The 14,624-nt window shown below is 39.6% G+C and overlaps 1 protein-coding gene across 3 annotated transcripts in view; it reads right to left on the bottom strand.

The window, feature by feature from the left end:
- The window catches only part of fgf14 (fibroblast growth factor 14), a 202,934-nt gene that overhangs the window by 74,311 nt on the left and 113,999 nt on the right, over window positions 1-14,624 (bottom strand). Inside the window, exon 1 of one of the 3 annotated variants that reach the window (XM_022680631.2) lies at window positions 12-1,644. The exons of the other annotated variants lie outside the window; for them this stretch is intronic. Coding sequence (XP_022536352.1) covers window positions 12-204 — 193 coding nt within the window. The 5' untranslated portion in view covers window positions 205-1,644. Of the gene's footprint in view, window positions 1-11; window positions 1,645-14,624 lie in introns of those variants that run through there. 3 annotated transcript variants of the gene reach the window in all.

Here is a 14,624-nt window from a genome sequence, read left to right as displayed (position 1 = left end):
ACTTCTCACACCTTGTCTCCGAAGTCTCCTCTTCCTAAGGCCGAAGATTCGCACTTTGGAGAAGATGTCCACTAGATTGCCATTGCAAAGACCTTTGTTCTTGTTCGGACTTTTCCTCCTGCGGTTGGTGGAGGGTCTGTCTAAGTGCTGCTCCCTCGCCTGCCTCTTCTGTCGGATCAAACCGCTGGCAATCGCAGCTGCCATGTCTCCCAAATATCGAGAAGAGAGCGAAGGACTGTTTTTACGTCTTACGCCAAGCAAAGGCGACAACCACCACCTCCTTCAGCCTCGGTCACTGTCCCATATTTGCCTCCGTTCTGCTGTCTTAAATTGATGCTATTCAAGAACAGCGTCCAGATGTGACAATCGGTAGCAGAAGACACAGGATGGACATAATTAATGCACAGATACAGCTGAGAGGTTAGGGATTCATCATGCTGTCCTCAGGGCTCAGCCTGATTCCAAAACATCTGCTCTGCAATTCATGCGGGTTGGTGGGTTGGTTGGCTTATCATACCTGCATTCGTGTTTTTTTTGCCTTTTTTTCCCAGGCTAAATCCCTTATTGGATTGATGGCACTGGTGTGGTGTCAGTTGGTGGATTCACCCACGTCTGTCTGATGTGTCGGGAACTTTCCTGTTCTGGTGTTTTGCTGGTGTTGCCGATGGTTGTTTCAGAACCGCGGATAGCGAACAGCGGCGGCTCAGATGTCGGATTGATTTTCAGAACCGCGGATAGCGGCTGCGACCACGCCGTTCACTTCGCGTTTTCGCGTTTTATTTATTTATTAGTTTTTTTCCCGCGGGTGGAAAAAAAAACCTGTCCACCTTCGCTCAGGTGGAGCTTTGCCACGTCTGCGAAGACGAGTCTATCTCTCCTTCTATCTCTCTTTCTATCTCTTTCTCTTTCACATATTTCATATAGTTCAGCTGCATCGCGTTCTTAAAAGAAAAACAGAACAGAACAGAAGAAAGCGTATCCCACACAGGTAGTTATCCACAGTTTGACGGTGATGAGTGGTGATGATAGGTGATGAATATTGTGATGATCGCTGATGATCGCTAGGCGCGACCACAACCACAAATGCGACCCCAACGCGCCGATGCGTGAAGTTTTAACGAAGGGCTTGCGCTGTCTTCTTCTGTATACCCACACTCTTCCCCGTGCGTACGTTCAAGCGGTCCTCCGTAAACCTTCATGACTGCTCTCAGCCTGACTTTCACAAACGACTTGCATTATTTCATTATTTTTCTCTTCTTGACGTTCGCCAATCCCAAGCGCATACCAGCCGATGAAATAAAGAGATCAAGAAATCAAGAAATTAAGTAAATAGGAGCGATCGGTAGCGAGAAAAGAAGCCGACGTCCGTCTGGTGTTAGAAAACAAATGCATAAACTCCGAGCTGCCGCCACTCGTCCAAAAAATCGTCCAAAAAAAAGCGAATCGCGACCTGCGCATCCGCGCGCGATGATCACTGTCGGCTTTGTTTGTCAAAACACAAAACAGAACCGCTCAGGTTCAAGAAAGCTCTTTAAAAAAAACAAAAGCTCGACCTCTGTGCACGAGACTAGTTTGCATCTGTAACTCGCGCGCTCACAGAAGTGTGTGTGTGCGTGCGTGTGTGAGGGGTGGGCGGGGGTGGGGGTGCTATGAGAGAGGGGAGGGTTTGTGGGTGGGTGGTTGGGGTAAAAAAGGCACGAGCTTCTCCGTCTCGACCCACAAATCAATTCATCTCCGGCATCAACAAGTCTCAACGCCGAACTCCTCCTTTGCGATCGTTTCAAACCGGAGGGGGGCGGGAGAGGGGTGGAAGATGGAGAGAGAGAGAGAGAGAGAGAGAGAGGGACGGATGGAGAGAGACAGAGAGAGAGAGAATCTTAAAGGAAGTGGGCACTGCTCGCTTCTTTTGTTCAACAGACCGTTGGTTGTGAGATGATAATGAGGTTCAGCTCGTGCACAGCTTTAATATTCAAGCAACAGAGAGACAAATAGAGAGATGTCACCTTTTTTACGAGCAAGATGTGGTATGGACTGCCACTCCAACCATTGAACATTCATCAAAGGGACGTTTATTAAATGATCAGCAATTATTTCAATCACACAACAAACAGGTTTCAAATTTACCTATATTACTTGTAGCAATGCATTAACGTCTATAGTAGCCTATACTGTAGATGTTGTATTCACACCTATAGTTCCGTAAAAAGACTTAAATTAAGACCTATATAAACACTAAATGTGTTGCATTAGCACACAAAGAGTTGTATTAAAGATGTATTAAGCCTAATCTTGGACTATTTTGTCCTTTGAATCGAAATCTAAATTCAAGATGTAGTGTGGGCTTTGTCCCAAAGTGTTGAATTAACTCCAAGAGTGTTGCATAAACAATTACAGTGTTTATTAACACTGATATGGTGGCTGAATCAAAGCTAGGGTTTAATTTAACAACTCCATTAATTTAAACATGCAGTATTAAATTAGCAGTTACAATGTTGTATAAGCAGTTACAGATTTCTAGAGTATTACCTGGGAAGGCTTAAATTGCGTCAAGACCTTTCTTTATTTTTACTATTTGTCTATGATAGATAAAACTATTTGAGTAAGACTAAATACCTTCTCTTATACTAATAAGACACATACTAATATGAACATAAATAGTTAATAGCTAATTAATCAGATAGTTTTGTCACATTTTAGACAGAAGAGAAAATGAGAACAGGTTTCTTTGGTCAATGGTCAACAAGTAGAAAACAGAATAGATTTATATCTACAGTGATGTATTTGTGACTTTTTGCATAAAGTGTTATATTAAATGTACAATACTATAAATAGGGAAATTAAACATTGTAGGTGTCAACATAACATATAGTGATATGTTAACTCTTATAGTGTTTATTGGCCAATATTGGAACCAAACATTTCTATTTCATTATACATTATGTTTGCAAATGAATAAATTGCAATTAAAACATTCGGAATTTACAATTTTCATGTTTATGTTATGTTATGCTTTGGTGCCATGTATTAACACACACATATCAATATATTTTTCACTCTTCACACACCTTCAGCCCCACCCAGACCTACGGCGTGCACACGCACCAGAGCAACACGGCGCGTGCACACGCTCACGCTCACCTGAGGCGCGTTAATGAAGGCGTTGATAAGAGCGGAAGTGGAGAATTAGGATGGAGACGCCCTGGATAACAGCGAGTATTTTCTAATTTAGATGAGAATCAGAGAGAAGCCCGGGAACAGGAGGAATCCAGACTCAACAGAGCCATCTGCTGTCTGCGCAGACATGAAATATATCACAGTCACAGCCTCCTGTTTCAGCGCGAGCTCCTGCTTTCTGACTCCTCTGAACAGTCTGGACAACATGCCTCAATAGGTCTGAACACTAGACCAGCGCGCGCCTGAGTGTGCATGGACGTTAACCCATAACCTCCAACGCATGCACACACTCACACACCAATAAACATGTAGCCTGTGGGAATTAATGTGATTTTTTGTTGTTTTATTTCATATTTTAAAAGTGTGTTTAACCCAAAAGAGCCCATTGTAAAGATTCTTAAAACATTCTGTCTTTTATTTTTATTAATCAGGTCTAAAAGTGATCATCCTGAGACCATCACTACAGGACAGTGTGTTGGATTAGTCCTGGTGACAAACTAGCTCATTTAAAGGTGTGTTTTCTGCTTCTACAGCTCTGTTCTATTCTGTTCCAACCATGCCAATAATTTAAACGCTTTAATGAAAATGTTTGTATTTCAAAAAAACTAGTTCTATAGTAGTACACAAGTTGTGCAATTGTTTTTGCATTACTTAGGTTGTAACGAGATTTTGATCTTAAAATATTTAGTCATATACCCATTGGAAGAAAAAAAATTATCTGAGCTCTGGGTTGTCATGGGTTAAACTCTTTAGAAATAGATTTCAAATGTTGAGATACTGTTTAAAACTGTTTTTAAAATGCTATATAAAAAGACACCTTATTATTTGTACCTTGTTCAATAAAAGCTGTTTGCTTTTTTTACTAATTTTTTTGGTTAGCTTGCGACGTTTTATTGTGCTTACACAGTTTTGACTTTATTTGATTTATTTGAAAATAAATGCAAGAACTAAAAAATCGAAAGCATTCGAAATCAGGAATCATTCTTACTAAAAGAATATCGCCAAGCCCTAAGTATCTGCTAGCACTGCATCTATAGTTCTATAGTTGCTTTATCTGAACCTGTGGGGGGAATATATAGTCATATATTATCTGTAATGTAATGCAAACTGTTGTGTGTTTCTAATGTTAAATATATTCACAGCTCTTAGTCCCCTAGTGAGGCATCTGTACAGTGTGTGTGTGTTTCAGGTTAGTTTAAACCAGTCTTATCTGCTCCGGAACAGAGAAACACATTGCGCGTGCCCCTCCAACCACAGTTAATCTTAACGCCCCCAGTGAGCGCGCGGCTTCAGAGACCACCTCCAAGACCACTCATACACTCATTTAAAACAGCCGCGTGTCCGTATTAAGCGCGCGGCGTACCGACGACCCTCACGTGCCGCCTCTTTTCTCTGCTGAATGAGTAAACGCAGCGCGAGCGCGCCCGCAGCGCAGTGCACGAGTCTGAAGTGTGATTTCAGGAGCGCGCGCTAAACACTGCAGTTTGCGCTCCTGCCAGCAGCGGACACTGTCAGCTCACCAATAGCGCTTACAGAACAACACAGAGAGAGAGAGAGAGAGAGAGAGAGAGAGAGAGAGAGAGAGAGAGAGAGAGATACAGAAAGAAAAGAGAGACAGAGCACAACAAAGACAGAAGTGAAACTGAGGGACAAAGAGCGTGAGTGACAGAAAGATAAAAGAGAGATCGAGAAAAAGCAACAAAAACAGAAGAGAAATACAGAGAGAGACCAAGAGGTGAAGAGAAGAACAGAGAGAGAGAAAGAGAAAAAGATAGAAAGGAGAAAGAAGAGGAGAGAGAGAGCGACAGAGAAAGAGAACAAAAAATGTTCAAGAGAAGAGAGAGACAGAAAGGGAGAGAGAAAAAGTGATGAAGAGAAGAAAGACAGAGAAAGGGAGAGAGAGAAAAAAGTGATAGAAGAGAGAGACAGAGAAAGGGAGAGAGAGAGAAAAGTGATAGAAGAGAGAGACAGAGAAAGGGAGAGAGTTCAAAAGAGGAGAGAGACAGAGAAAAGGTGATGAAGAGAAGAGAGTGAGAAAAGGTGATGAGAAGAGAGAGACAACAGAGAAAGAGAACAAAGAATGTTCAAAAGAAGAAAGAGACAGACAGGGAGAGAGAGAAACGTGATGAAGAGAAGTGAGAGAAAGGGAAAAAAAAGAAAGAAAGAAAGAAAGAAAGAAAGATAAAGAAAAGAGAGAGACAGAAAGGGAGAAAGAGAAGAGTGTTTAAAAGAAGAGAGAGACAGAAAAAAGGAAAAAGAGAGAAAGAAACAGAGGAGAGGAGAGAAAAGGAGAGAGAGATAAAGAGAGGAAAATATAGAAGAGAGAGAGAGAAAGTCTGTATTGAATCCTCATGAAACAATACAGCACAGTGCAGACACCAGTACAATACAGACATTCAAGTCTATAGGAGATTCACACACATACACACACACTCACACACACACACACACACACATATACACACACACACACACACACACAGTACATACAGCCCTCTAATCCCCACAGCTCCAGAGAAGCATTCCTTACTCCTACAGCTTAAAGGGGCAGTTCACTGATTTCACCCAACTTCTGAATAATTTATGACTGGTAACACAAACCAGAGGTGGCAGAAGATATATTTTTCATATATTTAAAACTGTATAATGTTATGTTAACACTAAAAATAGGGATAAAAATAGTGATGATTATCAGGACGATTTCGCTTCACAACCCCAGCATGTACACAAATGTGGGCATCCCCATTTCTAAGAAAATATAATATAATATTTATTGATGCATCATTTACAGAGACACATGTCTAGCTGTTTTAATGCATAATTAATGTTTAGTATAATTTTACATATTGCAAAAACATTAAGTAACAGCATTTTAGCACAGAAGGAATATCAGGAAAATTCAAAACTCTTCTCTGTTCTTTGCGTTTTTGAACCCATAAGACATATATAAGATTCTGCTCAGAAAGTAGAAACCCCAGCCGCCCACCAAACAAACACAGGAAAAAGGTCACCAAAAAAAGGTAATAATAAAAGACAAGATCATGTTATTGACAGAGACAAACAGAAAATAACTCAAAGCCTCCCGCTTCTTAAAGGTCATAGAAGCAACAATGATTCATATAAAGAATAAAATGCACTGAAAACTCTCTTCCGTACCTTCATGCTTTTTCCTCCTGAAACTGTGCGTCTCCATAGCAAACCCATTGCAAATTCAGCAGAGGCAACAGTGCCTTGCCAGCCTGACAGCCAATGGCACGTCTCCATTTATAGGGGTCTATGCTTAGAGTTAACATCGTTAGTGAGAGCTGACAGTCCGCCCCAACCCATTCAGATTAATTCAGCTAAGATCTGTCCAACATGTCCAAAGCTTTAGAAGTGGAGCGCGAGAAACCAACACTAAAGGGGTCAGACTGGAAGTCGAACCATCCCCTGCCTGTAAAAGTGCATGAAATTAAATATGTAAGCTCATATATCATCACTGTGATGTTCAGAATCCTGTAATTGTGATTTTTATTGATGATGAATAGATAACATGATGCAAAATGACTTGGGATAAAATGATTATATTTTTGGAGAAATGGTTAATGATATATATATTGCCTGTCATGATAGTTGCCTAAATAATTTTGCGGATATAAAAAGTGTCCGTAGTTTTTACTTGTGCGTTAGTTTATCTACAAGTGAATGTCAGCAATATTTTTAGTCAGTTACGTTGGCTAAATGAAATAGCATTAAAGCAATAATACACGTCGTAAGCATGAGGCCACATGCTGAGTTAAAGAGGACAAGAAAATATAATCTGCTAAGTTATAAAAACTCTGTGAGTTAAAATAGTTCCATTGCTGCTCTGTTTGTAGCTGCGCTGTTTGGTTTGTAAGTGCTGCATCACTGCTAGGTTACCTGTATGTGGTGGAGTAATACATGGAGAGCTTCGGTTACAGTGCATTACCGGCTGATAACGGCACTCATAGAATGCCTCTCAGCCAATCACATTGCAGGGTCGGGACTAACTGTGGTATAATTGAAAACATACTGCAAACATTTGACAGGCCATCTCCCACTGTTCCATCTCTCTATTAATAATTAAGTGAAGTGCTTTTTAAAATAATGTAATTGCTTTATTACTCTATTATGATCTAATTTAGTTAATTGCAAAAAAATCTTAAAATTACAACAATATAATTTATGGCAATAATTTCTATGACAGAATATCATCTAGTGATGTTATCCTTTCTAGGTCTCATGTGACTTATTAAGAATTTAATGGTTCCACGTGTTCTCTCACACTGGTCACTGGATATTCAACATGGCACCTCATGGCAAAGAACTCTCTAAGGATAATAACACAAAAATGACCTAGGCTAAAAGAAGATTGCTAACATCCTGAAACTGAACTACAGCATGGTGGCCAAGGCCTTTCCAGGGTTAATCAAAGAATGTGTTCAGCATCATATCCAGAGGTTGGGTTCCAAAATGAGATGCATGAATGATTTAAGGATTCAAATGCTATAGGCTTTTATAGACACCTCCCCAACTCAATGCAATGAAAACAACAGCATGAAGGAACTATTATATTACTATTTATATTACTATTATATTACTATTAATAAACTCTGCTGTAGTGGATTTTCAGCAGAAACATCTCATTCCTTTTATAGACCAAAGAAACAATAAAAGCTGCACTAATATGAGTTTATATGAGTGATCTGGAAGATTATAAGCAAAAAAAATAAAAATAAAAACCACAAACAAAAGGGCAGAAGGAAAAAAATCATCCACCTCAACTGAGGGTCAGCAAGCAAATCAGATCCACTGAATTACATTTTCTTTTCAGAAATGTCGCTCTGCCAAAGAAAACTCAAATGCCAGCTTAGGGAGGATGCACACACACACCACCCACTGTGCACCATTTGGTCTATTGCTTTAGGCCACTTTAAGGTCTCCTGGCTTCAATCAGGCACTATAGGGGCAGCGAGAGTAAACCAGGGTAACATGCTTTTTACAGAAAAGGTACTTAAAGATAAAGTAAGGAAGGACAGAAGGTTGTCTACCGTTTGGTTTCTTAAATCAAATCATGAGGTCAGGACGATAAGATTCACCATAAGCGAATTAATGGTAATGGTAATGATTTTGCTCCATGTTTGTTCCATCTGGAAAGCTTTGGGGCTAAATTCGACTTTTTGAAATGTCAGCAGATTCTTCTGACCTGCACATCTACTCATTAATGCAAATGATCTAATCAGCTAATTTTGAGGCAGTAGTATGTGTATGCGGTAGTGCGGATATGGACCAACAGCTTCAGGCAAATCTCACATTAACCATAATATTGAAGGAAATATGATCTCAGTGATTTTGAGGCTGGTGCAAATTGTTGGTGTCAGAAGGGCTGGTTTGAGTATTTCTAGGACTGCTAAACTCCTGGGAACACAACATTCTGTAGAGTTCATGGAGAAAGATTAAATAGATAGTATATAGATATAATATATATCACCAATCGCTCTATACAATCACAAAACTTGACGGCATAAAAACCCCTTAAAATGCCTTGTCTCGTATACAGTCTACAGGTGTAGGTGATAAAAAAAAAAAAAAACTTTTTTCAGCAGTAAAATTTTTTTTTTACGTTCTGAAAATTTGAGGGCTTTGAAATTTCCTACAGGATACTTAGAGAAGCTGCCTGTTCTCTCTCTACTCCACTTAATAATTCCAGATCAGTAACAGGAATCAACCCAAATCCTGCAGGTTTGAAAATAGAGGTAGATGGGTTCCAATTGCAAAAGACCTCTTGAACCTGTTGAACCATATATTGTTTTTACTTGTCCGCAAATAAAAATTCCAGGTGATTGTAGAAACCGCTGTTAACAAAATTCTGTTTAGATGGTGTGCTTTTTACATTTTACAGGAATTGTTAAACATTTCTCACAAGTGTAAACAGAATCTGGTCAAACTAAATCCAGATTCTATCCAAATACAAAATGCATGTTAATGCCAGGTGACCACGGGCCCCTAGGCTCCATACCCGTAGCCTCTGAGTTGTCCAGAGGACTAAAGCACTGCCAAATCCTGGTCATGCAGCTTGCCATCAGCTGCCAGACTCCCGAGACCACAATTGGCCTTGCTCTCTCTGGGTGGGTACAGTAGATGGCGCTCTTTCTCCTCATCACTACTAGGGTGATGTCGATCAGCACAAGGCTGCATCTGTGAGCTGATGTATCAGAACCGAGTCGCTGTGCTTTCCTCCAAGCTCTCTCTGTTCCTTTTTTTTCCTAATATAAAAGACAAGTACAAATCAGATGAGCATTCATTGTTTTTTTATGTTTTTATTTTTAACCTGCCCAGAACATGTCTACAACTCAATCTTTGATCCCAATCCACTAGTTAAAAAACGCTGCAAGACAAAGCCCTATTTTGTCCCCATTAAGTCCAATGAAACACATTGAGATGATGTACAATATAATATTCACAGCAAGAAAGTGTGTCTGTACACATGTTTTGTGCGACACACTCATGTCAACATTCCTAATAAACTATACTGTATCATTTCTGCACACTTTACATCCCACTGATTGTATAAACATAGAGCAGGTACTTATTGACACTGAGTAAGACCTTAAAGCTTCTGCAGTGAAACTCCTCCATTTACTGTAATAGCTTAAGCTAATAAGGCTGACAAGATTAATCAGTGACACATTAAAGGCTTAAGAGGGGAAGAATTGAGCGCTCTGCTTAAGCAGCGTTGAAATGGCTCGCTTATATTCAGAGTGAGTTATCAAATACGATATTAAAGACAAGAGATAATGGAACTGATCAGTGCTCATTTTCTGTTGAGTACTCCGCTCTGGGAGGAACTTCAGAACTGCCAGTTGGACCTTTAAATACTGTGAATGTGTGAGCGGAATTAAAGCAGAATTAAAGCTATGAATTTAAGTGCTGCTCATTAATATAGGTTGTAAATTTGACTGAAATGAAAGAAGTTGCCATTGGGGAGAACAGTATTGTTGGGTTGTTTGTCGTAACTTTGCTATTTATAGTTATAGTCATTCTAGAAAGGTGTAACAGTAGACATTGTGGGACTGATATGCTAAAAGAATGCAAACTGTTCATCATGTAATATGTTACTTTAGGGAACATGTTGTGAGGTGTTATCTTGTGAGTGAGACTGATCCCTGGCCAGTGAGCTCATGTCAAGGCAACTTGAATCCCTTGAGTCTTGACAGTAGATGGCAGATTGATTGGATATTCAACCTCCAAAGCACTGCAGGCATTTACTGTATCATTCCTCTATCCACAGTGTCACATGTACCAAAAATACATCATAGAAGGCATTATCACCCCTATTGGACAGTGCAGTAGATAGTGATAGTAGGATAGTGATTGATAGTGAACGTCGTGTCTTCACAGACAGTATATTTTGCTAAAACCTTATTCTTTTGTTATATGTCTCAAAATGAACCACAGGTCATGTTAAATGATCAATGTGAATGTTCAGTTAAACAATTAAATATAAAAAAGTAGTTTTATATGTTCTCCCCCAAGTTGAGTAGCAGTGAAGCCATCTACTTTCTACTTATGCATCTACCATCTACCTTATCTGCTGCCGTTGTTGTGGAACGCCTGCTCAGCTTCCTGTAAGTGGTCCGAAAGTTCAAACCATCCAGAAAAGCGCTTTCACACCTGCTACTTTGGTTCGGACCAAACTTAAAAACCCAAAAGTCCGGACCAAGTGTAGTTGATTCAGAATTTGAAAAAAAGCCAACAAGTTTGTACAGAAATACATTCTCTGTTGCATTAAGCAGAATAAAATATACCGTACTCAGCCTCTAATCAAGAATGATTCATATATATAAACATGTGTGCTGCAGACATTATGCTGAATAAGCTGAACATTACATTTTAACAGCTGGAATACCACATTATAATATACATAAGTGCTGGAAAATTATTAAATCCTCTTAAATAAAAACAAAACAAAACAAAACAAAATAGCCTTTATATTATAGGATACTGTCTTGCCATTGTTAATAAACATGCACAGGTATGCTGTATATAACTACATACATATCTGTCATGTTCTCGTCCTGTTCAGTGTCTTTCCTGGTCTATCTCTATCATTGTGTTTCTGTCTGTTTTCCTAGCCATGTGCTTTCTTGCACGTGACTCTGTGTTCTCTTTTGTTTTCCACCTCTGTCTTCAGTGCTCCCACTTGTGTTCAATTGTAACTCTTACCCCCTTGTTACCTGTCCCTAGGTGTTTCCTATTTCTTGTCTACTTCCATCTACAGTATATATAGCCCCTTTGTTTCTGTGTTCCCTTGTCATTTATTGGGTTTATTTCTTGTTTTGCTCGGTTTTTTTTTTGTATGTTTCTTCATCTTCCTTTGTTTTTATTTGGATTCTTTGTTCATTAAGTTTACTTGCATTTGCGTCCACCTCCTTGTCTCCCTTGCTTTGCAAACCTGACAATATCTTTAAAGCTGCAACAGTAAAATCATGTGTAGAAACCTTTAAAAAGCAGCACATCTGCAGTGATAATGTGAAGATTAGAAGATAAGAGACGCAGTGACCCTCGTCCGGCACCTGTTTGTTGTCTGTGTGGGCTTTAATGAAACTAAGGGAGCTGATCAATAAACCTCTCTGACTGCAGGGCTTTGCCATTTCACCTGACATTTAAATATCATCACGTCTTATTAAACAGGTGAAAATAGCAAATTTGTCCTAATGGAAGCTAATGAATGGAAGAACCTTTCTTTAAAGTGATCCGACAACACTAGACCAAAACATCCATTTTCACATTATAGCACTGAAACAGAGTCACTGCTTTTCTACATCATTATAAGGAAAAAACAACACCCAATTAGCATCCTAAAGGGAATTACATTCATTCATTGTAGCTCTTAGAGGTAAACAGGTTTTGCATGAAACCACATTAAACCAGAGAGTTTTACAGCTGAGAGAAATTCACAGAAATCCAACAGTGTTAGATGGTTGAAGCAGACGCAAGAGACAAGATATTGGTGATTGATTTGATGACACATGACCATTTCTTATGCATACTTACTGTATGCAGCTGTACTGCAAAAATGCAAAAGTTTAAAGAGTTTGTGTTTAAAAGAAAACCAGTTCATACTGAAGTGCATCTCTTTTATAATAAAAATGTTATAATTTACTCATCCTTCTTCACAAAAGTGATTCACATGTTTGGACGTCTCTGCTCTAGTCATCCTGATGATTAATCTGAACATTACACTGAATAATGAATTATTATTTATTCTCATTTCAACAGCTGGAATATCACATTATAATATACGTGACACAAAACCGAAGGCTGCTGCACACTTGGCGTGTCTTGAACGGCAGCATCCATGAATGTGAAACTATCATTTTTAATAAAAGCGTGCACACCAGACACAAACTCACCAAGGTCCAGCTTTATTCAGGTTTTCTGACAAAAACACTAAACTCATTCTTATAAAACTGTGTAAATAAACCCAAAACAACACATCTAAATTTGCGTAATGCCTAACTGGCACATAAATGTGCCAAATGGAGTGTAATAAAAGACAAAGAAAGAGATAAAAAAGACAGAGGCATCCTGAAAGAGTGATACAATACATAGAAAGAGAGAGAAAGAGAGAGAGAGTCAGAGAAAGCCAGAAAGAGTGATAAAAGACAGAAAGAGAGAAAGAGTCAGAGAAAGACAGAAAGAGTGATAAAAGACAGACAGAGGGAAAGAGGGAGAGAGAGTCAGACAGAAAGAGTGAAAAAAGACATAGACAGAGAAATCAAGAGAGAGAAAGAGTCAGAGACAGCAAGAAAGAGAGAGATAAAGAAAGAGTCAGAGACATTGAGAAAAAAGTGATAAAAGACATAGAAAGAGAAATTGAGAGTAGGAGACAGTCAGAAAGAATTACAAAAGACCTTAGCAAAAGAGAAAGAGAGAAACAGAGATTCAAAGACTAATAGAAAACATGATAAAGGACATAGAAAGAGAGAAAGAGGGAGAGAGAGAAAGAGAACCAGAGACAGCCATAAAGAGTGATAAAAGACAGAGAAAGAGAGAGAGACAAAAAGAGAGTCAGAGAGCAAGAAAGAGTGATATAAGACATAGAAAGAGACAGCGAGAGAGTCAGAGACAGATAGAAAAAGTGATAAAAGACATAGAAAGAGAAAGAGTCAGAGACATTGAGAAAGAGTGATAAAAGACAGAAAGAAACAAAAGAGAGAAAAAGAGTCAGAGACAGTAAGAAAGAGTGATAAAAGACAGAGTGACAGACAGAGAGAGAGAAAGAATCAGAAACATTAAGAAAGAGTGATAAAAGACATAGAAAGAGAGAGTCAAAGGCTGCCAGAAAGAGTGACAAAAGACAGAAAGAGAGAAAAAGGGAGAGAGACAGAAAAGACTGAAAGAGGAAATGACTCTGGCTATAAACTCAGCCGTGGGAGAATAAGTGCATTATGAATTCAGAGCGCATCACTACCGTGCTTTGATCCTATTTTAAGTATGCAACATCCAAAAGTGTCCCGTCAGCACTGGAGCAAAAAGATCCTCATCTGAGGAGCCCTGAGCAAAGTCCATGAATATCAACTAGCTGATCGTCCTCCTGGTGAAGCCCCCTTCACTTCTGCTTTAGAGAGAGAGAGAGAGAGGGAGAGAGAGAGGCTGAGGGAAGTCTAATCTCTGTGTGAAGCCCAGGGGACTTCCAAACACACTGAGCCAAAAGAGTCCAGCCTGGAGAAACCCCTGGAATAGGAATGAAGTTCATATCGGTTCATTTCTAGTGTTGGAGCTGCCGGCCGAGTGGAGTTCAGACTCCACAGCTCATCTGAACGAGCTGGAGGCAGTGTAACAGAGCGTCATAATGTCACACATTCCCTTTAAAAATCTCTAATGCATAGTAAGCAGATCATTCACTGCAGTAAAACGTTCATAAGACTCACAGAGACGCCTGGAGAGCGACAACACAGCGCTCGCTGATGCTGTTTCTCTTCAAACGAATCACACCAAAACAAACCGTTCATCTCACTTCTGCTTATTCTCAGCTCTGGGCTCAGACAAACACACACTGCAGAGAGTGCAAGATAAATAAGGACACATACTGTAATTAAATAAGGTAATTTTTCTATTTTGTGATGAGCTGCTGGCGATCTTGTCTCTCCAAAAGATAAAACAGAGAGGATGAGGAATAGCTTCTTCCCACAGGCTAAGCATACTCTCAATCAATGCAATTTAGGTACTGTTTGGCTTTTAATTTAGGTACACTAACACACAGTTATAATTTCACTGGTTCGAATCCCGGTCATGCAGCTTGCCATAAGTTACCAGAGCCCTGAGAGAGCACAATTTGCCTTGCTCTTTCTCTCTGGGTGGGTACAGTAGATGGCACTCTTTCTCCTCATCACTCGAAAGGATGATGTGGATCAGCACAAGGCTGCGTCTGTGAGCTGATGTAT

This window comes from Astyanax mexicanus, chromosome 11, assembly GCF_023375975.1.
Source record: "Astyanax mexicanus isolate ESR-SI-001 chromosome 11, AstMex3_surface, whole genome shotgun sequence".
NCBI lineage: Eukaryota > Metazoa > Chordata > Actinopteri > Characiformes > Acestrorhamphidae > Astyanax > Astyanax mexicanus.
Note: the sequence above shows the minus strand (reverse complement) of the source record. Positions and strands in the feature narration are given on the sequence as shown.